This window comes from Lepisosteus oculatus, chromosome 22, assembly GCF_040954835.1.
Source record: "Lepisosteus oculatus isolate fLepOcu1 chromosome 22, fLepOcu1.hap2, whole genome shotgun sequence".
Classification (NCBI taxonomy): domain Eukaryota; kingdom Metazoa; phylum Chordata; class Actinopteri; order Semionotiformes; family Lepisosteidae; genus Lepisosteus; species Lepisosteus oculatus.
The window spans coordinates 10981488-11004387 of NC_090717.1; the positions used below are offsets into that span (position 1 = coordinate 10981488).

A 22900-nucleotide genomic window follows, 5' to 3' on the forward strand; every position below is an offset into this window, starting at 1 on the left:
CAGTGACGCAATGTCAAGGAAGGGCTAGCCTTTTACTTCGCTGTATCGAATTATGTTCTTTCCTCAAAATCGGATTGTAACAGCGTCTTCAACCAACAAAAACAGCAAATACCAGTTTGCTGGTTTTCTTCCCAGCTGAACTCCGAGTCTCCAGTGCTAATTGATGACTTTAATTGATCCGATTCCGTGTTAAACGTCTTTCTGCACAGTCCCGACTATGAGAAAACACTCTGACTTTAAGGGTACCGTTTCCAACAAGCAGAAATATAAGCACATTCCCTCGGGTTGCTTGCCTTTATTGGCATCTATTCATCTCCAAACAGGTGATCAATTTATGATGATTAGACAGGTGGAAATGACACTGTATCAGATACTCCCACAATGAGATGAGCTTTGCTTTCTTCTGCAGAGATCCGTCTGGCGAAATTTCAGAAAACACACCTGACTGAGGGCAGTTCTGTAATTGTGAAATAGGTTCAAGGTTGGTAACAGTTACAAATCCCATTTGACCTGTTAAGAGCTCAAAGCAAAATTACAAATTTGCTCCAGACAGAAAACTGAAGTCAATTAAACTGTGATTAGGAATAAAGCCCAAGTGAAAATAAACACAGTAGTCCCCCAGTACAGCAGTTTGGAACCATTGGTTTTGATTATGCAGTTAAAGAAACAGTCATCTTCAACAATTAAGCAAATATGTTTAATTGATTAGTCGATCTGTAACTAAATGCCTTTTGGGTTGTTCTAACCAACACATTTGCACTTATTTGCACCTCATTGATTTTTATAGAGCTAGAACACACTTATAATAAAACATCAACCCTATTTATAACATAGTCTTAAAATCTGGAACCACAAGTAAAAAAATACTAGTAAAGATTTCATTTCACCACCTAGTGTTTCTCAGAAGCAAACACACATCCAAATTGTCCATTCCTGGCACATAAGAAGGGACTGCAGCTGGCTAGTTAAGGCAGATTGATTTTGAAGGGACTGAACAATCCACACATTCTCATGTTTTGACGGTCTGAACCAAATATGATTTTTATATATAGAAAACAGGATCTGAACTTGGTGTCAATGAAAATCAAACACTTTAAGAGAGTTAGAGCCATGCAATACCCCAGCTAGTCATGAGACATGTGACCAATGCCCACACAAGTGTCCCAATACACCCACCTCACAAGAATTCCATAATATAAACTTTGTTTCAGAAACAGGGTGTGAACCAGGCTTTCTGATGCTTACCACTGAATGTGCTAGTGGGATAATCTTGCAGCCGGTCAACTTTAACTCAGACTTCCTCAGTGAGAAAGCTGATCAAATTTGGATCAATAAATACTTGAAGCAGTCAAACAGCTTAACATTCCAGGTTGTTAGATCAGTTACACAGCCACTGTGTAAGTGTGAAGGGGATTAGTACAGCCAAGAGTGACAATTAGACCACCTCCAGGTAAGCCTTGATTATGATCTCCATCATTAGAAAAAGCTCCCGAAGGCTATGGATCACACTTCATTTAATACCACATTCACCAGCCACAGGTGTCTAACAATGTTCAATCTTAACAACGTGATACTATCTAAAGACTATGCATTCATTGTAAGAAGAGGATAGGCTAAAACTGTACAATGAACTGGTAAGACCTCATTATGTATACTGTGTGAAATTTTAATCACGATGTTACAAAAAAAAAACAATATGGCTGGAATCGGAAGAGCAACCAGATGCATAGGTGGTGATATTCCAGTCATTTAAAGACTTAAAAAGACATTACAATTCAACTCCATTGACTTCTTCAGAATCAACAATGAAACATGAGCCAGAAGATACAGACCGAAGCTACAAGGAAGTACGCTGGAAACGCACAGGTGACAGATTTTTTTTGCACAGAGAGTGGTAGGACGCTGCTATGATGTCGAAGCCGATATCTTCCTATCCTGGTATCTTTCAAGAAAAGGCTGGATGAGATCTCCAGATCCGTTAGTAAGCAGCAGCCACAGAAGCTGGATGGCCTGAATGGCTCTTGTCTGTAACATTCCATCTGTTCTTATGAGTATGGATTAGAGGCCAAGTGTCTCAAGCCAGTGAGATCATGAATTCCTGATGAAATCACTTCATACAGCAGATAAGGACTTCAGGCTTGAAATACAAAACACAAATATTTCCTTTTTACATAGACGTCCATGCTTTGGTAAATATTTCCAGCTATATGTGACCTTATGCAGTTTGATAAAACAGGCAGATAGGCTTTACAATCCACAGACCTGTGTGTGATCAAGAAATGTTGCCTAGAACTGTTGATGTAGTTTCTATTGCCCTCTCTAAAATGCAAATGATTCATTACCAGGGGTGGCAGGTTCAACACCCATTTTATTATCCTAGATGGCATTTATCAGCAATTAGATGTCTATTTGTCATTAATTTACTTGCAGTTGCTATTTTCATCACATCAGAAATATACGTCTTAAATGCATTAATTAAAATTATCATCTGTTGGTGTAGAAGGAATATTTAATAGTTTTGCCAGATAAAGTTAAATATAGGAACAAGTAAAGTTTATTACATGTTGGAAAGAGAAGAAAGGAAACAACGTTTCGGCTGTGGAGCCTTCTTTTGGTGTGAAATATAGTTAAATACATGCAATTTAGGATCATGATACCTCTTGTATTGGAATTTGACATTCCAACGTCAAATTCGCTTCTAGTGAAGAGTACCACTTCATTTCCTAGGTAAGGAACAATTTCATGATAGCTTTAATGTTTACAGTTACATAATTCATCATTTTAAAATAATCAATAAAAGGAATCTCTGGAAAAATTGTCCCAGACCATCTCTTTCCACTCAGGCACCACAACGTATTGATTTCATTTTGTTTCCTTCAAGGCAAAAAATGTTATTTTAAGTATAAAGGGGCCAAAAATTAAAAGGCTGGTTGAGATAAATCGTGGATAAAATGAAATAGTTTAGCATTTTTTAATTCTTAGGTAAATAATATCCGCCCTAGCTTCAGCCAGTACAACGAATTATAAAAATGATAACACACTGCATAAAGTGCTTCGTTAAACAATGGCGTTTAACCTCCAGTGTTGCGGTTTTGAGGTTTAGATTATACTACTTGAAACTGATTGTGAAAAGTTACATTTCTAGCTGTCACGGTTAAAAAAAGGTTTGCTCACTGTTGTGCGGTATGTCAGTACTTCCCTTCCGAGTGGGATGATCACTATTGCAGTGAACACACCACGCAGGAGTCAAGTTTAGAATTTTCCAAAATATATGACTCTTTGATGGCGATATTCGTCCTTGTTGTTAATATAAAACCTTTCCTATAGTGAACTAGCCATCAATCAGCAGTGTCAGGTCTGCATTTTACTGCCACTGCGAGTCCCTCAGAGCACTAACCCTGTAAAAGTTTATATAGTGTATTGACTATTCTCTGAGGGTAGCTTACTTAATTAAGACCGGTGGCCTTTGAGAATGAAAGGGTACCGCTGTGTCAACAGTGCTTCCTATTTGGTGACACCTTCTGCTAAATTAAAATGTGCTGCAAACAGAGGTGAAAGTTTAAAGAAGAATGAGCGTGTAATCGGCCCACGCCAGACCTCACACGTGCAAAAGAGAATATTTACACCAAACTTGTCAAAGTAAACGAGCCCGCCCCCCTCCATACAGATGCTTACCCGTCGAACGGTGCCTCCTAAGAGGATTCAACGTCCTTCGGGCTCAAACGCAACACTGAGCGATCGTTATTCGCAGGGGAAAGTGTGTTTATCCACTATTCAAATTCTAAGATATAAAATAGGTTAACAACAGCTACTACTACTCCAAATTTCATATCTTTCTGAGAAATAGTCGGTAACATCGGAGTAATATTATTAATAACCACCGTCGTTTAAGAACGCACGTTAGCCTCACTCATGCGTTAAAAAGAGTTGAAAGAGATGCGATCTTCCTATGATCTCCAAGCAAAACACCAATTCACCATATCCTACAAAACAACTTTGGGAACCGGACCAGTTCAGTAGGTTCCTGTCACAACAGCATACCAGATTGGGAGACTGAAAAAAAGCCATTAGCCAAAGGCATGCCTTCAATCAGAACAGGCTCGGCTAATAAAAAATGTTAAAAATGAAAATACACACCATGAAGTCTTTTAACAAGATTATCCGCTCTAATCTTTAAGGTTAATGTGTATTTCTCCTCTAGGCGAAACTTTAACACATTAAAGGCGAACACTACCCCTCCCAAGCAACATGCATTGAAAGAGAAGCTGTGCGGCTTTTTAATAAGAAAGTTACTCTTCAGGGCTTGTTTCCTCAATTTGTTCGTCTCGCTTCACGTTTCTGGGTCAAACTGGAACAATATCAAGCGATCGAGCGCCTGGCTCGGTCTGAAACCATTGCACGGAGTGTCACCTTCAAAGAACACGGAAGGCCGAGATGAAAGATTGAGAAAGAAATCCAATTTAACGTCTCTGTCATGACTTTTAAGGACCGAACAAGCGTGAAAGACCAGGCAAATGCGTGTGACTGGAGAAATCGGGAAATTGAGCAAATGTAAACAAATCTGGGATTGCTACTGAAACGCAAAATTAAAAAAAGGCCGGGTAAATATTAACATTAACCATTTCAGGTCTTGCACTTGATGTATGGACTTTGTTCAGATGTCGAACATTTCATAAGCATTTCTGTGGTTCGGAAAAAAGAAACCTCGTTCTCGAGCGAAGGCCCGGCGTGTCTGCAGGTTGCGGACAGGTTACGTGATGAACAGTTCGCAGTCAATGTTTAACCAAGATGGCTGACCACCATTCAGTCCCTGATGTTTACTTGCAAATTAATCATCCAGTGCGTAGTCGGCGCCAGTGTAGATTTATCACTCACATGAGGCGGCCGGGGAGAGACTAAAAGACTTCACACCTTACTGCGTTTGATCCTAAGATTAGCTCAGCCTCCCACATAACACGAGTCTCCAGGGGTTTTACTTAGGAGGTCACTTATAATCGGCGGAAGTTTGTACATCATTAACAGAACGTTAAATTAAAATAACTAATAAGCATTATTATTTTGCTGCAGATGCTGATTGGCGTTCTCGTAGTCCCCCCTACCACAGTTTTTCGGGACGAGAGAGCTTTCAAAAACGATGCGAGATTCTCGAGGCAGAAGATTGATTCCTTCAATGGCTTAACAAATCAACAAGTCCTAGCTAACACAGGAGACGTTTTAGAAGGAAAAATCAAATTTGTACAACAGAAGAGGGTAAGCGGGGCGTATTGTACTTTAGTAATATATACCGATTTACATGTCCCGCTCTTCAAAATATAATGTGAGACCTTAAGACACCTGAAAACGCCAAGCACAGTATTTGCAAATTCTTAAAGATCGGAGATTAGTATTTGACAGTAAATCAAAAACTATGAAATATTTTACTTTCCACCGCTAGTGATCTATTATTACGAGTGTGGCTGTTATGACTTGTGATTAATAATAGATCTATGCATTACTCTTTTTTTTCCACCAGTGCTACGAATCCTTGTTGATTAAAATGTATTACCAATACAGGTTATATTATAACCGGCATTATCTGAATACGAACCTCTCTCTCTTGCTGCAGGGGTCGGAGGTGGCGATTTCTGGTGAATGGAAAGTGATATAGATGTTAGTTACGAAATGGACGTCACCGGGCCGGCGCCAAGCTCTCTTAAAAATGTGCGTCGAAAAATGCAACGCTAGAAGAGCTAATCACTTTAAATGTTCCGCTCCTATCTCCAGCCATTTAGATCCGGCTTTTTTTTTCCAGCACTATCTCGCGTAAATACACACAAGCACAGCCTACAAGCCCCACTCTCGCCGTCTCTTTCGCTCTCATCGTTTTAAGCTGCTTTAGGCTTAGCGTAGAAAAAGTGCTTTCCCTCAGAAGCGCCGAGGACACCGCGTCCATCAGGCGCCACTGCCAGATAATTAAATCACCTCATTAAATTCATTTCTCTCCGGCTCCCACCCTATTGAAGAGGGACACGGGGAATGATATAGACTTAGACAGCAATCTCTGAACGCTTCACGGTTTGCTTGATACGTTAAACCCCGACGTTCTGTACGACAGGACTCTCTGGGTGACGAAAGGGTGAATACTGGCACAAAACAACGCGCTCCTAAGATTAGATATATTCCATATGGAAATGTGACCGGTATCTCAAACACGGACAAGCCGAGCGAAGGAGACAGGGCTGTCCTGCAGACTGGGTGTAGCTAGAAGACATATGCAAGTTGTATGATCGTTAAATTTTCAAAAGCAAACAATGCGATACATATATGATGTTAGCCATGAATAAATGATTATGCCCGTTTTTAATAATGACTTGAACTGCAATTGGTCTTCCACTGATTTATAAGAACCTGCGTGTCTGCCTCTACTCTTTTTAAACGACTGAAACGACTTTGTAGCAAGTGTTAGAAGCTACTGCACATGTATCCATCTTTCTCGGACACAGTCCGATCCCTACCTTCAACACTATGCAATTTAAAGCCATCGGCAAACGTGTGATTGGAACTGCACTAGTCGCGTTGAAGGCGAGCTTCCCAGCTATGCGCACAGATAGTGATTTCCTATGAACAAAGCCACCTAGAGGAGGCTCGAGCTAGTTTTCCTCGCTGGGTCCGACGAGAACGACCCTCCCCAGTCTAATGATGTTGACATATTCACACTGCATGGAGTGGAGTAGTGATGCTTCGCTGTAGCGTTACAGCTTCCGACACCTTCTTTTTATAACTCAAGACTGTCCCCTCCACCCGACCTGTCAAAACCACGCCTACGAAGCCACACAATTGGTCCAAAAGCGTCAAGTAGCCAATCAACAGGGATCAGCTCCTTGCAACACACAACACATCCATACAATCTGGAACCTACAGAGCACAGAAGCGCAGGGTATTTCTTGGTGCTGAGATCTCGCCTTCTCTCTGCCTTCAACGGGAGTCCTTCTTTCTCTTATTTCTCTTTTTTGAAGTGTGTGTGTGTGAGAAAAAGAGAGAAAGAAAGTGTGTCTGTACGTGCGTGTGTCTGTGTGGAAAAGGGGGAGAGAAATGAATTGTTCTGCGCAAACGATCAATCTCAATACGTATCCACCGAAGCAAGACTGAAGCCTGTGAGAGATTTCTAAATCATTTTTTAAGGAATACCGACATATTCGAGACAAACGTAACATCAAAATTACGTTGTTTCTGTACATTTTTACGCACAGCCGACCAGCAAGACGACAGCGTAAAAAATACAGAGAACAAGCAACGCGTTAATCCTTGAAAAAGCAAGCCATCTACAGCACTCGAGAAGATAAAAGGAATCATATTTCTAAAGTTTTCATGGCAGACATTTGGATGGAATTTCAGAAGCGGCAATAAAGAGAATTCCCGCTGTTCCAAATCAGTTCTTGCTGGGATGCATCTTCTAGTTCTGATACGATAGTAAAGAAAAGTCGAAACTTCATGACTAAGAAATGCGCAGCTAAAACATTTTCCCTCTTCTGAACAAAAGTGAACCACCATAACACATAACTGGAAATCCTGTGGTAAAGTAGGTGAGCTTACCGATGAGAGATCCAGTTGTACCAGGAACGAGTATGGCATACCACCCGTTTTTACCTCACCGGGCTCCGGACTTTGCCATGAGTGCGATGTTGGGACACCAGCCTCCCTTCTTCCCGGCGCTGGCTCTCCCACCCAACGGTGCTCTGTCTCTGCCGGGAGCTCTGGGGAAGCCCATCATGGATCAGCTGGTTGGCGCCGCGGAGACCGGCCTCCACTTCTCCTCGATAGGTCACCAGGCAGCCGCTGCCCATCTCCGGCCTCTTAAAACATTGGAACCCGAAGAAGAAGTGGAAGACGATCCCAAAGTTCACCTGGAAGCCAAGGAACTTTGGGAGCAGTTCCACAAGCGCGGCACTGAAATGGTCATCACGAAATCTGGAAGGTAAACCTCACCTCCCACTTCTTTTTTATTCTCTCTCTCCCTCTACCATCCCTGACAACCCCGAATTCTCATGAAAACGCGTTTTTTATTTGTATTACTGAGTGCCGCAAACAGCACCTCGCCGTCTTTTTAAAGGCCGACTATATATACACATATTTTTTGGAAATACTGCGGATCACGATTTGTTTAAAGATGCCAGTATTAAAAACAAAAAAAGATATACATCAACCCCTTTGAAGCCGACCATTTTCTCCCATAAGTTTGTTCTGTTGCTTGCATCGGTCAGATACAATTTACAACTGTTAGGTTATTAAAATATATCTAATCATAAAGTACTATTTCTAGGATCGCCCATTTGATCTTTTCCCGTGTTCACCGTAATCGGACGCGGAAAAAAAATGCAAACCTTAGCAGACCTATAAATTGATCGAACGACACCTTTCTTGGTAACAGTTTAACCTGGACTCATTTTTTACGATTCCAATCGGCGATTATAAAATCATAAAACTGCAGCTTGCGGGGAGCTAGGCAGAGGGTTAAATGATCTCATTATTACGGTATCATTCATTTTCCCTCCATTTGCGTCTTGGTCAAAGCCTTTTCTTCCTGCTAGATTCAATAATAAAATGGCACAGACACCGACAGAGGTATATACTAGGAACAAAAATATCGGGAGCGAAAAATACGACTTCTAGGCCTGGTAGTTTAGTTCAGTATATTCCATAAAGCTGCAGTAGGGCAGCATACACTCCGCACGGACAGTAAGCCCAGTTTGTCCGTGTCAGATAATATACGTTCCTAAGTTTATCGTCATGTGTTTCCTCTGAGGCAAAATGTTATTTTATGCCAGTAGCCTGGTATTATAAAAACACAAATTTGTGGCATCCTGTTGTAATTCAACACAATGTAGCTGCAAAGCGTTTTGGAGATATGCTATCATAATGCAATGCTGACTGCCATTATGTTCGTAAATCATGTATGCGTGGCGGTGAAGAGTGTTGTAAAATATTATCTAAAAGATTAAAATAGTTGAAACATAAATAATTTCCACACACGCAAACACACTCTTGTAGGAAGTTACATTTAGAGTTAAGGGCCAGACAACTCGGTGCAAACTCCAAAATTATCCCAAATTACAAACTCGCCTTTATTAAATGAAAAGGGAGGAAACTGATCTATGAAGAAACCTAGAAAGGGACAAAATAACATCTTATGGTCTTTAAAGTAGGAAAAAAAACATGTATATTAAAACACGACGTTCTTCTCTTCCTCAAGGCGAATGTTTCCCCCGTTCAAAGTGAGATGCACCGGCTTGGATAAAAAAGCCAAATACATTTTGTTGATGGATATTGTAGCAGCCGACGACTGCAGGTACAAATTCCACAACTCTCGCTGGATGGTCGCGGGAAAGGCCGACCCCGAGATGCCGAAGAGAATGTATATCCACCCGGACAGCCCGGCCACTGGCGAGCAGTGGATGTCAAAAGTCGTCAATTTTCACAAACTTAAACTGACTAACAACATCTCCGACAAACATGGATTTGTAAGTTTAATCCATTCCTTATTTTTTTTCTGTTATGCATAGGAAATCTTCCAATTGCTATTAGAAAATATGATAGTGATATTGAAGGCTAATATGACTTTCCCTCAAAACTGTAGAGCAAGAAATTTGAGGAGAATATTTGGAATGAATGTAAAGGCTTTCTAAGAACAAGAAAAGGTTTCGCCAGCATGAAGGCCCACAAGTCCTATGACTTAGGCCAAGACAACGGTTGCAGTAGTATTATTTCTTGTTCAAATTGTAAAAGCCATTTTAACGCATAAAAGCGATAGAACACTGAAATATTTCACCGTGTTTAACTCTCGTAAACTGTAAAATGAGAGCAAGGCTTTTGCTTTTTAAATAAGAAACAAGACGCATTTAAACTTACAGATGGATTCGCAAGTTATAATTCTTAGAAACTACTTCTGAATTGTGAAAACAAAGCTGAATTCAATTTAGATGCGTAGACTGATTTTGCGTAATACAGAGAAAATTGTTACAGATTAATCAGACTCTCTCGGGGTGATATATTCCTATATATATATTATATGACAGATGAAGTGATAACATTTCTTTGTTTTACTGAAGAATGACTGGAAATTATAACATAATAGTTACGCGCTGTAGCAATCTCATTTTGAATTCGTGGTACCGCGAACATAGAACAGGTACCACTTTCTACCAATAACAATGGTTTTGTTATGCAGTTAGGTTAAAGAATAAGAGGTCTTAAACGTCACATTAAATTCCTAATAATTCTAAAACTTTTTGAAGCCCCGGGTGAATAAATGTGTACATTTATAGTTTAATCCCATTTTGATCATGTGTGAGTTTTATTTTATTATTTTTTTCTGTCCTTGTCTATGAATACGTGATTATGTCTTGAAATCCTTAATTGTTTTCCTGCTGCAGACAATTCTGAACTCCATGCACAAATACCAGCCCAGGTTTCACATCGTCAGAGCCAACGATATTTTAAAGCTTCCTTATAGCACTTTCAGGACTTACGTCTTTCCTGAAACAGAGTTCATTGCTGTAACAGCCTACCAAAATGATAAGGTAAGATTATCGGTATATTATTCATAGTCCTTGCCGCCGTTGTCTGCTACCAGTGTAGAAAGTGCCGTTTTAGATTTTAAAGTAGTTTATGATTGGATGTTTCCACATGTGCATACTTATACGTTGCCTAGTAATAAAGTAAATACAAAAATAAACGAAGAGATAAGGTATTATGCCTTGCCTTGCACGCCTAGCTCCAGGGAAATTCTTGCTTGTATTACAATTCTGTAAAGAAATGTATGTTCGGTTTTGGGGAAAGACAAAGTTACATGTAATTTTGTTATGCTGGAATCTGTAGGCCACCTGTACCAGTTAAAATAAAGTATCTACCAAGTTCACTCGTGTTTTGCAGCATTTGTAGAATAGGGTGGGTATCTCCGCGGTTAGTCGATCATAAAAATACGTTATCTTTCATCGTTAGAATTGGATTTTTATATCAATTGCATAAACGTTTGGAATTGTTGGTGAGTGTGCTTGTGAGTTTGTGGAGATGAAAATTAATAGATGCAAGACTATTTTCCTCCGTGTCTTACTGGGCCGAGGCGCTTTCTGTGTTCCTTAATTTTGTTCACAACCAGGTGCTAATCAAAATGGAGACTTCATTTTTGGCACTCCTACACATTAGGATATTAAAAGTAACAGTGAAAAAAACACAAAGGTTGGAAGAGGGGTCAAGCATGAATTGTAATAGTTATTAAGCACATATGCTGGATTTTCTTTTTCATTCTGCCAATCCGAACATAAAACATTCAACCAGTGTGTCTTTTATAGACTTAGAAAGGTGCGGAGGCTGTGTGTGTTAATATGTGAAAAAGTATTTTATGTTTAAAATTTTGGGGATTGTTGATATCTTAACAGTGCCGAATTTAAATAAACAAAACACTTAGACTGTCTTCCATGCTAATTATATAATAATGTACCTATATGTGGTTTACCTTCTTGAAGTAATTAATACAGGAGGTAACTATGTTTTCTTAACCGTCTATTACAGAAAATCTGAAGAATGTGTTTTTTTTTTAACTAGAGGCCTATGACAGGCATAGTTCCAAACTAGCGGAGCATCAAAACGATAGATCTCGCGTGTGTGTGTGTGTTTGCGCGTAAAGCAACGCTCATTAAAATTAACATCTGAAGGGGGCTCGTATCGGATTAAAATTAATATTACGCATTTAAAATGCTAATATACCATGTAGCCTATTAGGTTCAATCACACTCTTTAAATACAAGTTTTCAGGTTGAAATAGCGGTTTAAATAGCAGCCAAAAAACTAAAATAGTATCGATATTAATTGTAATTGCAGATAAAATGGCGTCATAACGTCAGTCCCATGACCTTGAGTCAGTGTTTCATCGTAAAATTCATTTTTTAAAGATTGTGCTCTGTACCCTACCCAGTGCATCGACCTGACAACGAATTTAGAAATACGAGATACATTCTGTTGTCACGCTTTAATGCTATAAGAAGTCCAATAACAAAATGTATAACACAAATTGTCGATGTGTCTATAAGATATACGTCTCTAAATGACAAATAAGGCTTGACAGGGGAAATAGTTCCGAAATAACACGAAGTTTCCTCTCTCCAACCTTAAAATAAACGGTTGTGCTAAAGTAGTCCCAAGATTGGACACCGAGCCCTTAGCAAGATCAACAGGAGTACAGAAAAATAAGTAAGAATGATACATACAACTTTTCACCCCCTTATTCGAATTAATTTGAAGATCACGCAGGTAGTATTGACTGGTTTTAATTGTACTAATAATAATTCTAATGTTTTATCAAAAACAGTTAAATGCCAGTGTTACGGACAACTCCCCTCATCTTAATTATTGTCCGTATAAGAATAATAAATAATAATGTATTTTTAGTCTGTTCCTTACACTTTTGATGGAGTATATAGGAGTACTTGAGTGATTATCAACGAAAAAAAAGCGATGCATTAAATGCATATATATTAATTCCCAGATAATGTAAGTTACATTATTGATATATGCTCGATTTCTTTTTCATTATTCTTACTACAACTTTAAAACCCTCTATAAAGAACTCTATAGCGAAATGGCCGCGTGTAAGCAGTGTACACTATGCAGACGTCAACTATGAAGTATCAATGCACCAGGGTCCACGCAATTACTAGATCCAATTGAAAAGGCCCATGTAAAATCCCGTGAAATAAAAGGACAAAAACAAGATTAAGTGCATTTCCCATATTTATTTTGCAAATGCTACATATATTTTATTTCCTTTCCAGATCACGCAGTTAAAAATCGATAATAATCCGTTTGCCAAAGGATTCCGGGACACCGGTAACGGCAGGAGAGAAAAGAGGTAGGACTGCTCACAAATCTCTTCCCCGCTATGGCCTTTCTCCGTTTTGCAAAATTAAAGAAATCGCTTTGATTCCAGAAGAAAAGCCAAAGAGCTTAAACGTATCGGAAACACGACACCACGAGTCTCTTTAAATTATTGCTGGTATTACGGTTTAGGTACTACACACAAGAATGTTAAAAAGCACGCTTCATTTTGGCTCAACCTGGAATTCAATATTCCACTTGCCATTTCTGTTCTGTATATATTCGCGACTCGGTTGCAAAGGGCTGAAGATTATACTGCATTTAAGAACGGGTACACTTCAAAGACTGCTGCATTAAAAAATCATTTTGACCTGTACTGTACGTTGTACTTTGAGATGATGGGTATATACTTCTAAAATGGACGGTTTATTTGGCCAAACGGGTCCGGAGACTAAAGAACATAAATAGATACAAGCCTGGGTTGTAAAAGTCCACTGATTAGTCGATGACGTAGAGTAACATCGCAGTGCCAGTAATGTGAAATCTATGGGCTGCTCAGCGTTATATTAAAAACGCAGCTAGAATTGAGTGGGATATGTCAATATATTTTACATATTGATATTTCCCCTGGCTCTTTATTATAACACTTTATTGAATGACTGTTATAGGCATTTATTTGAGAATGTTCTTAGATGCATATACAATACCTGTGTAAAGAAAAATGGGTGCTTTTACCAAAAGTAGGATTAGTCCAATACTTCAAAAATCAGATTTACAAAGTCCTCCATAACGGAGAAAGCGTAGTAAAATGTCTATGGTGCATTTTGCAAATATATGTAAAATACGATAATCAGGTTGATAAAACTTCGGACAAAATGTTTTTGAATGGACAGGAAACAGTTGGCTTTGCAATCCATGAGGTCTTACGAGGAACAGAAGAAAGACACCGGAACATCAGACGAATCCTCCGGCGAACAGGCGGCGTTCAAGCGCTTCGGACAGGCCTTATCACCCGCGGTGTCAGCGGTCGGTCCTTCCAACCTCAAAAGTAAGAGCGCTTTCTTCTCCCTCTCTGTACACTTACTGATACTCAACTGACGTGAAGGACTTGTGAATACCAGTATTTTCTTGTCTATATAATGAGGCAGGCACAGCTGAAATAAAACAGGGTGAGTTTAAAAGGGAAACTTCGACCTTTGCTTTAGAAAGTAATCTTTAGTTTTAATCAAACTGAATGGCTTCACCAGGGCAGCCTCATTTCTTATTAAGCATCTGGTGCATTAATTGCCATAACTCTGCAGCAGACCAGTTGGCTAATAAGACTTACATTTTATTTCTTTCCACTGTAACAAACTGCTGTTTAGGCTGCCTTGCAAACCTCGTTGTTTGCTGAAGTCCACGTTCATGTATGCTGTCTTAAAGTGGCGTTATACTGCGCTTTTGCGCTATTGGTTTTTGACTAAATGGGTGATTCAACTTTGCTGTGGGGTTTAGTTCTCTCTGGGACAGCTTCTAACACGTATTTCCCAAAAAGACCAGAGATCTGTCTGTTACTCATGTTTTTAAAGTGATATTGAAAAAATAAACTTGTCAGAAAATCCTTCTGTCGTATGTAACATCCACACAACACGCCGGTAATATATTTGAAATTTGTCTGCTGTAAATTGCGCTTTTAGAAGACTTGAAGCTTGCCTCTTGTTTTTTTTCTTCCTACTAGACAATTGTTGTATGAACGTTTTTTAGCAATTACCTTTATGACGTATAAACAATAACTATTCCCGGGTGTTGTTTGTTCTGCTTTAAATTCCGCGGTCTTTCGTGGAAAAACAACGCCAATATCCTTTGAAATTAAAAGGAATCAAAAGGTGACGCTAACGTTTGTCTGATTTCAACTGCATGTGAATCACGCTCTGTATTGTTTTAATTAGACGCCTGCGAGAGCGATGAAGACAGCGACGAAGAGAGCAAAGATGAAAATCCACAGGACGGGCAGGAATCCAATAAAATTTCTACGACCACTGAGGAGGGAAAGGACACTGACAGAAGCCCCACTAAAGCCCACCTGTTTGCTAGCAGTGACTCCGCAAGCAGGGCTAGGACCGAAGACCCAGCACGGACCGACAAAAGCCCGGCGGACTCCAGGCAAAGCCCGGTCACTATTATCTCCAGCACCACAAGATCGTTAAGTGGCGAAGACCTGAAGCCCTCAATACGTGACCCATCCAAACAGGACGAGTGCAGGCCTATGAGCAAAGAGAATTACGTGCCCTTGACTGTTCAAACGGACAGCAGCGCTCACATGAGCCAGGGTCATTTACATAATTTTGGATTTCCACCTGGTCTGGCAGGACAGCAGTTTTTCAACCCCCTGGGTGGGGCTCATCCTTTTCTTTTACACCCCAGTCAGTTTAACATGGGAGGCGCCTTCTCCAATATGGCGGCGGCAGGCATGGGTCCTTTGCTGGCTGCCGTGTCTTCTGCGGGGGTTAGCACCATGGACACGGCCAGCATCGCCTCCCCGCAAGGGCTCACGGGAGCGTCGGGCCTGCCCTTTCACCTACAGCAGCACGTGCTAGCATCGCAGGTAACAACCTTATCTCGGCTCGGGGTGCGCGGAGACCCTACCGTTTGCCATCTTTACCTCCTACTTCGCAACCAGTTTCTAATTTGCAAGCCGTTGATGAAGAAAGGGCATTTTGTTGGGTCAGTATGATAGTTCGTAGCTGGATTGAAATATTAATGGGTGTGTGCAATAGGGAAGAATGTTAAAAGATATTAAACATCCGTGTATTTTTAAATGAACTCCACAAAAGGTTAGAGATTTGAGTGCACTTCGAAAATTAAAATTAAGAAGTGCAATGCGGTGAAAGGGACAGGTCCCCCCTTGGGATTTTAGTCTTTTTGTTTTTTGCTCGTCACTTGTGTTTGCTTTACAAATGGCTCCTTACACTATCGCGAGCCGTGAGCATGTACAGCAATATTACACGGAACATCCATGTAACGTCTTAGAATCCCACTATTAAATGTTATGTGTTGAAACCAACAGACTGCGGGGGTATCAACAGTTCGATTCTAATTTATCGAGGCTTGTAAGGTCACAGGTTAATTCAGACCGTATTTCGAGGAAAGGAAAGTGGTCATTAAAAGGACTTACACCCAGCATGCATTATGTGAAAGGTCTTTGTTCGTAAAACGAGGTTCTCCCTTTACAAAATGTTACTCAAAATACACTAGGTGCAAATTCATACGCGATTTCTAGTTCTGGCCAAAAGTATTAATAGCTCCACCGGTTGAACAGCAAACAGTAACGATCTATATCTAATTACATGTGACTTTAATGGAAATATTTAAACATGGCACGTCACCGCTAATATGTTATTCTTTATGTATAGTTTATAAGTGAGAGATCTCTGCTTTTTATGGGTTATAGCATGTCAACGTTCTGAGAAAGATAACTGTTCCTCCCTATGCTAAGGTGTTGCTGAACATCTTTTTGCAGATATGTTGGTTTTGACTTTCGTGGAAACGAAAACAGCATCTTTTTCTTCACACACAGCAATAACCTCAAATCCTTATAAGCTATTTTTTTAAAATTATTTAAAAGAAGAGTATATTTTTGACACGTCTGGGCTATTTGTGAAAAGGCCTATGGGTGTATTTACAATCATTTGCTGACTGGGTGAATTAGATCATTGATACATGTCCCTACAAAAATCCAGAGAAAAGTGGTGCATATTTCAGAGATATTTGAATGTGTTTTAACTGGGGTTGGTTCCACAGGCTGGCTAAGAAACGACAACATTAGTAAATAAGTTATCCCCCAAGAGTGGAAGATAACAGCTATAAGCTGTAGGACTGCAGGGATCGCTGCCTGCTTGCGTAATTCGCGCGTGTAAGATCACGGTGATGTCAGGTTCCCGCTGTCATTCCGTCAGGCGTTTAACTGCCTTGTTTTGTTTGCAGGGCCTGGCGATGTCTCCCTTTGGAAGCCTTTTCCCCTATCCTTACACCTATATGGCGGCTGCTGCCGCCGCCTCCTCCGCCGCTGCCTCTTCCTCCGTGCATCGCCACCCGTTTCTGAACGCGGTGCGCCCGCGTCTCCGGTACAGCCCCTATTCGATCCCCATGAGTATACCGGACAGCAGTACTTTGCTGACTACAGCTCTCCCTACTATGTCCAACAGCGCCATCGAGATCAAAGCCAACAGTATGGCAACAAGTCCAGTTTCGGCCACCATGGACTCTACTTCGGAGGTGAATGGTAGATCCTCCACGATATCTTCAGGCTCAGTCTCTCTGTCCCCAAAAACGTGTCCTGAGAAGGATTCCACCAACGAACTGCAAAGCATTCAACGCTTGGTCAGCGGACTAGACTCGAAACAAGACAGGGCAAGAAGTGTCTCACCTTAGCGAAAGAAAATAATAATAATAATAATAATAAACGTACATTTCTAGCTAATGCGGGTTTGTTTTTGCAAATCTATCCAACTGTTGTTGTTTTTTTCAATGCACTTTGTTAGAAGAAAACGTAAAAGTATATTTCTTGTGTTAACAGAAAACACAGACTTTGATTTTTTTCCCCCTGTATTTTTGACTACCACATAAGTATTGGAACGAAAAAGGTTTAGTAAGAATTCTGATAATCAATCGATAAAGTTGCTGCTACGCCATATCTATATTTTACATGTCGGATGCTGGGAGAACGAAATAAAAAAAATGTCGCTAAATTGGTTAGGATGGTTTGTAAACCTGTTTCTGGTATAACTTGTAAAGTGCTGTGTTTGATAGGAAAAATGACAAATGTATATGAGAATGATTATGTCCGGAACAAAAGAAAGGCTTTGCATGTCCTACATGACCATGTCTCGTTTGCTGATTGCCACTGATTTATTTTAAGGCGACAAAAAAGAAAATATATTATATGTTGGTGTAGGCCTCCCCTCTCCAAACAGATTTGCAAGACAGTTTTTAGAATACCCTTTTACTTTCCCCGTGCATTTGAATACACAGTGATTTTGTATGTAACCGAAAATAGAATCCGAAAAGAGAAATTAAAACGGGAAGCTTGGACTATAAATATATTAAAAAATATTTATGTAATTATTTGATATTTCTTGTAAATATAGGCTACCGGATTAGAGTTCTCAAGAATCTGCCCTTAATTTATTGGCGTTGTACATATTTTTTGTAAATATTGTCTGCCAGTTGGTTTGATCGTTTCCGTCTTTTCAGTCAGGATGGAGAAACCTGTCCAGGATCTCCGCCATCCCACCTTTTTAGCTGTCTGTATAGTTGACTGCAAAGACAATGATGTGTCATCGTAGTTTTTCCCATGGTCTCTGTGTTAAGATTGCTACTGTTCAGAATAATTACAAGTGACAACAGCGCACCAGTGGCTTGAAACGTGTTGAAGATTTCCTTTAGAAATTTTGTTTGTGTGTCAAAACGAATGGATTAAAAAAAATCCGTTTTGCAGCTTGAAAGTAAAAGTGCCGAAACTTTATTACAATATGATGAAGGTTTAATTTGTGTTTCTAAAGTTGTCATTGGATTTCTGTAGTTTAAAGATTTTTGTTTTGTTAACAAATGTTTCCTGAAAGTTTCAATAAAATATTGAATTGCACCACAACTTGTGCTGATTTGCCCTGCGACATCTCAGAACTTGGTGTAACGTTACTCATGTGTAATATTAGTCATTTCGTTCTAGAATTAATTTTCCTTGATTTGGTTTCGGGATATTTGCAGATCACTTTTCTGGAGTAGACTTAGTCTTTTGAGTAAAATTCCATCTGTTTGGAACTCACAATCTGTTCACGAAAACGTCACTAAAATGTTCTAGATGCCGTGATTTGATTTCATACGTTAATGTAAATTAAAAAAATCTCATGGCAAATAGTGACAACACACTAGACAATGTTGAATATCTGAACAGGCTGTTTATTGTGGTCATTTAATTGCAAAATAAGCTGTTAGGTGTACCAGGCTTTTGAAGATAGACTCCTGCAGAACATAAAAAACCGTGTCAGCACTTGTAAGCGTTGCAAATAAAGACATCTATTCTGCGGTTTCCACTAAAAGTATTACACATAACAAAATCGCAATTGTAGAACACATAGAGAGATCTTGGAAACTGATTTTTAGTTTGAAATAGATTACATACTAATAACATATAAATAGCAAAACCCTACACTAAAATGTAAAATACGGGTAATGTTGTGTACATACAGTGATAGAATATCTTGTGTTAAAAATAACACTAACGCAGTGTTGAATTTATCACATTGTGTGTTCACAATAAGGGTTGTCTGATTTTTTATTTTAGCACAGGGGTTTGTTATTTGAGTGCAGGTTTCGGCAAAATGAGCTTTACGAAACTCTGGTGCTTGTAAACCTTGCAAATCAAAAAGTTAATTAATCTTTGATTAAAATAATCTAGAGTCTTTGGTTTTGAATTAAATCAGCTTTAACTGGAAAACAACAATAACACGTCTTGGGCGACAGTGATACTCTTAACACAGAGCTCCCAATATCTGAAAACATTTACTAAACTCTGTAAAGGCTGTGCTAGTGAAGTTGAGTGGAAATACAGGGTGGAATATATTGATTTCTGAACAACACAAGTGGACGTATAAAGAATGCAAAATAACTAGATTATCGAGTTCATTCCGCCTTGAGACATGTCTTTATCAACTACATATCTTTATTTGTGTGTAGTGAGGTTAATATGTAACAAGTGTGGCGCTTGGAAATTGGAGTAAACATCGTGCAATCTATCTGTATTGCTCTTTCTATTGCTCACCTGGCGCCTTCGTTGATCTCTTCGTTGATTTTATGACAAGGAAGGCGGCTGCATATCTGCTTTCTGTCTCATTACTGTGCCTCGTCGACCGCCACCTCGTGGCAAACAGAGGCAGTGCGCTTGTAAAAGTCCCCTTTTTAAAAGGAAGGAAAGTGTTTTACAGGGCACTTTTCAATATTAGTGTTTTAATGGACCTATGAAGAGAATAAAATACAAATCAAAAAGACCAAATTGGACATTGGTGTTGGCGCCTGGCATAAAAAGATAACTGGACTGTCATTAACAAGGCATTTAGCAAGACGCGACAGAAGACGTTGGACTCAATAGGGAAAGGTGCTCTGACGTTATCTACGATGTTTGCGCTGCAATTAAAAGATAGATACCTTTTTCACCAGGTCAGGGAAAACACAAACGAACCGTAAAATACCTGTTTTGTGGGTGTCAGCCGTGTTACTGTATTCAATAAGGTCCAAAGTAAAACAACAGATAAAGACAATAATAAGATTTACTTATCCATGCTTAAATTAGCTCGAATGTGCTATAATTGTACTGAATACGTAAAATGCCGTCCTGTACATTTCTCAATTCAATAGCCCTTTCCAATTCGCTCATGCACACAAAGCCCACTTCTGCTCATACGATCCGTCAATTTTGCGCCAGTAATCGTTCATTTAAATTTTGCACCAATACAACAAATGAGTTACCCTCATTCTAATTAATATCCGACTCCGCTAAAGCCCGGGTGAATCAGAAAGATAAAGGTAAATGTAGCTCGACCTCTGAACTGTAATTCACCGCTTGGTGCCGTATACTGTAGTACACATTACGAAGCGCGATGTGTGCTGTACAATCTACGGGAACACTGTGAAATGGAAGATCTCATTCTAGTTTTGGCAAACTAGAAACTACATTTGAGATGTTATTTTAAAATTACATTTTAATATTATTACACCAACACTATCAGTCCCTACGGAGTACTTTTATTAAACGTACCTTTATGAAATGCAGGTCCTGTGTGACGTATTTGTCAGTTTTAAGCTTACTTGTACATTACGTCAAAACCCCCTAGTCCACATATATATATATTCGCGTGAATAACATCTGCAGTTGTCTGACAGTTGCGTTCATTCCAACATGACAATTTTCCTAGTTTATTCATAGCTCGGGATATTAAACTCTAGTACTAAACACCATTTAGCTTCAACGCAACGCATTGATTCTTATTATTAGTTAAAGGAATTACCAAAGTCGGGGGGGGGAACCTTGAGAAATCTTGTCTGATGACCTGTGAAACGTGATTGAAGCAGACCCGGGTGAAGCGAGGGCTTTTCATTTCGACCGGTACTCGAACTGTGGCCGTAAGATTGATCACATCTTGGGACAATTCAATTCTGCCGCCCTAAAATGTCACCTACGAATTTATTTTAAAAAAACGTGTAAAGGGGAATGCACTCTTATTAATAGGAACCAGAACAAAACATTTTCTCCATTTTGTTCTCCGGGTTGTGGGCTGAATTAAAAGCAGACAGAAATATGGACGAAAATATAAAAAAACTTAAGATCTTGCACTATGTTTACTGGGTTCCTAAGGCTTAGCCGAATTGTTATTTTATTGTAATAATATTGCAAGAGAAATACGCATCATACTGCAGCTCTGTGAAACTGGATTTATGGAAAAGTATTCCTTTTGTATGTCAGGAATATAGCAGAAGATTAATAAAACTGACCATAGTGCGACCATAGCGGAGTGGTTTCAAGAGCGCAGTTAAGGCACTGGTAAATACTCTGCGTAATAATTAATAAAGCGATACCCAATATATAATTACATCACGTATTATTTAACCGGTAACAGCGATCTCAAACGTTACAGTTGTATTTAAAAGTATGCAATGCCTACAAAAACTAATCTTATTTTGACATGGTTTAAATTTCAACCCTGTTCAGCCTACTGTCACGTGTAACACATTTTAGACTTTGCCTTTGAAGATAAAATAATAATATTGGATTTTCTGGGGCTTCTTTCGCACTCAGCTGTCTCTGCCACGTAAGTGAACAAACATAAGGATTTGATCATGTTGAATAGTTCAGAACTGAATACCTGGTTTCCTATAAAACGAATAACATTCATGGGGCATCAATAAACGTGAATGTTTTGAAAAAAGCTCAACCATTCAAATACTATAAATACGCCAATTATTGCTCATCATTTCATGATTTACCTCCGTACAATTTGACGGCTCAGATGGGTGACCATCAGGTGCTGTACTGCGGCAAACGCCTTGTCATTTTTATGGGCGTGTAGTCTGCGGCGAGCCGTAACTGACAGTGTATCAAACTCCAGAACAGATTTTAGAAGCTGAAAATGAAAAGGTATTTATTACCTTTTGTTCTGAATTATGAAAAGGGCAACTGCCTTCAGAAACCGTGCTCTTTCATCTCCAAACGGGGTCAAGGAACCGGAGAGAACCCGCTGTGACAGCCTGGTTTGACACAGAATAGGCCTTTAACATTCATATTTTCAACTGCATTACGTCTGCCCTTTGGAGTGTGTCTGTACGGCTCACAGAATTCGAGAACAGGGTTTCCCAGCGTCCGAATGAAGCGAGACAAGTATCAGTACAGCACTATCCATAGCGCGGAGATGGTGCTCTTATATGATGGGTTGTTACGCGTTCTCCAAGCAAGGCTATGCTGGGCTTCACAAGCGGATATCATATCTTAGCCCAGGGCTCCGGGGCTCAAGTACAAAAGGTTTTGACTGCACTAGCCGCGCAGCTGGCATGAAAATCAGCTTTAATATTCTGAAAATATGGTTAAAACTATATGTTGTCTTTTTATAATACGCGGTTTGCATCGGAATAGCTGACTGGTTTTCAACTTCTAGACAGCCCACATTACATTAGGTTCGCTTCTGACGGTTTCTTTACTTTTGCCAGCTATTGTATTGTTATGGAATTTCACATAATTTTCGTGTAGACACCGAACACTCCAACACATCAGACTATACGTGAAATGAATAAAAATGTCACCTATTAAAAACAAAAAAATCAATTGGAATCCTGGCTTGAGCAGACTTTAACTGGAAATACTGTCCATCTGGGCACTTTTCTGAGGGTTTTACTCTCAAACTGCTATTGGCCGAAGTAAAGGAATATTTTCACACTTTTTTAGAAAAAGAGCACAACCATTTTCACGTCAAACTCTAAATATAGAACGTGATTCTGTGTAACATCGTATTAAGAAAGCCTTTTC

General features: G+C 39.5%; 1 protein-coding gene and 1 long non-coding RNA gene across 2 annotated transcripts in view; one reads left to right on the forward strand and one right to left on the reverse strand.

Moving 5' to 3' along the window:
* The window catches only part of LOC138224496 (uncharacterized), a 75796-nt gene extending 68140 nt beyond the window's left edge, over positions 1 to 7656 (reverse strand). The window contains exon 1 of the long non-coding RNA XR_011182991.1: positions 7573 to 7656. This is a non-coding gene — a long non-coding RNA (uncharacterized lncRNA). The remainder of the gene's footprint in view (positions 1 to 7572) is intronic.
* Positions 6807 to 18497, forward strand: tbx3a (T-box transcription factor 3a). The gene is made up of 7 exons (XM_006640275.3): positions 6807 to 7954; positions 9230 to 9497; positions 10410 to 10556; positions 12807 to 12883; positions 13743 to 13897; positions 14778 to 15433; positions 16813 to 18497. The coding sequence occupies exons 1-7, from the start codon at positions 7575 to 7577 to the stop codon at positions 17257 to 17259; spliced, it is 2130 nt and encodes a 709-aa protein (XP_006640338.1). The 5' UTR covers positions 6807 to 7574; the 3' UTR covers positions 17260 to 18497.
* Positions 18498 to 22900: the final 4403 nt, after the last annotated feature.

Coding starts and splice junctions, on each gene's coding strand:
- tbx3a (XM_006640275.3), top strand. CDS start 7,575: ATGAGAGATCCAGTTGTACCAGGAACGAGTATGGCATACCACCCGTTT. Junction 10,557..12,806: donor CAGCCTACCAAAATGATAAG/GTAAGATTATCG, acceptor TTTCCTTTCCAG/ATCACGCAGTTAAAAATCGA. Junction 15,434..16,812: donor AGCACGTGCTAGCATCGCAG/GTAACAACCTTA, acceptor TTTTGTTTGCAG/GGCCTGGCGATGTCTCCCTT.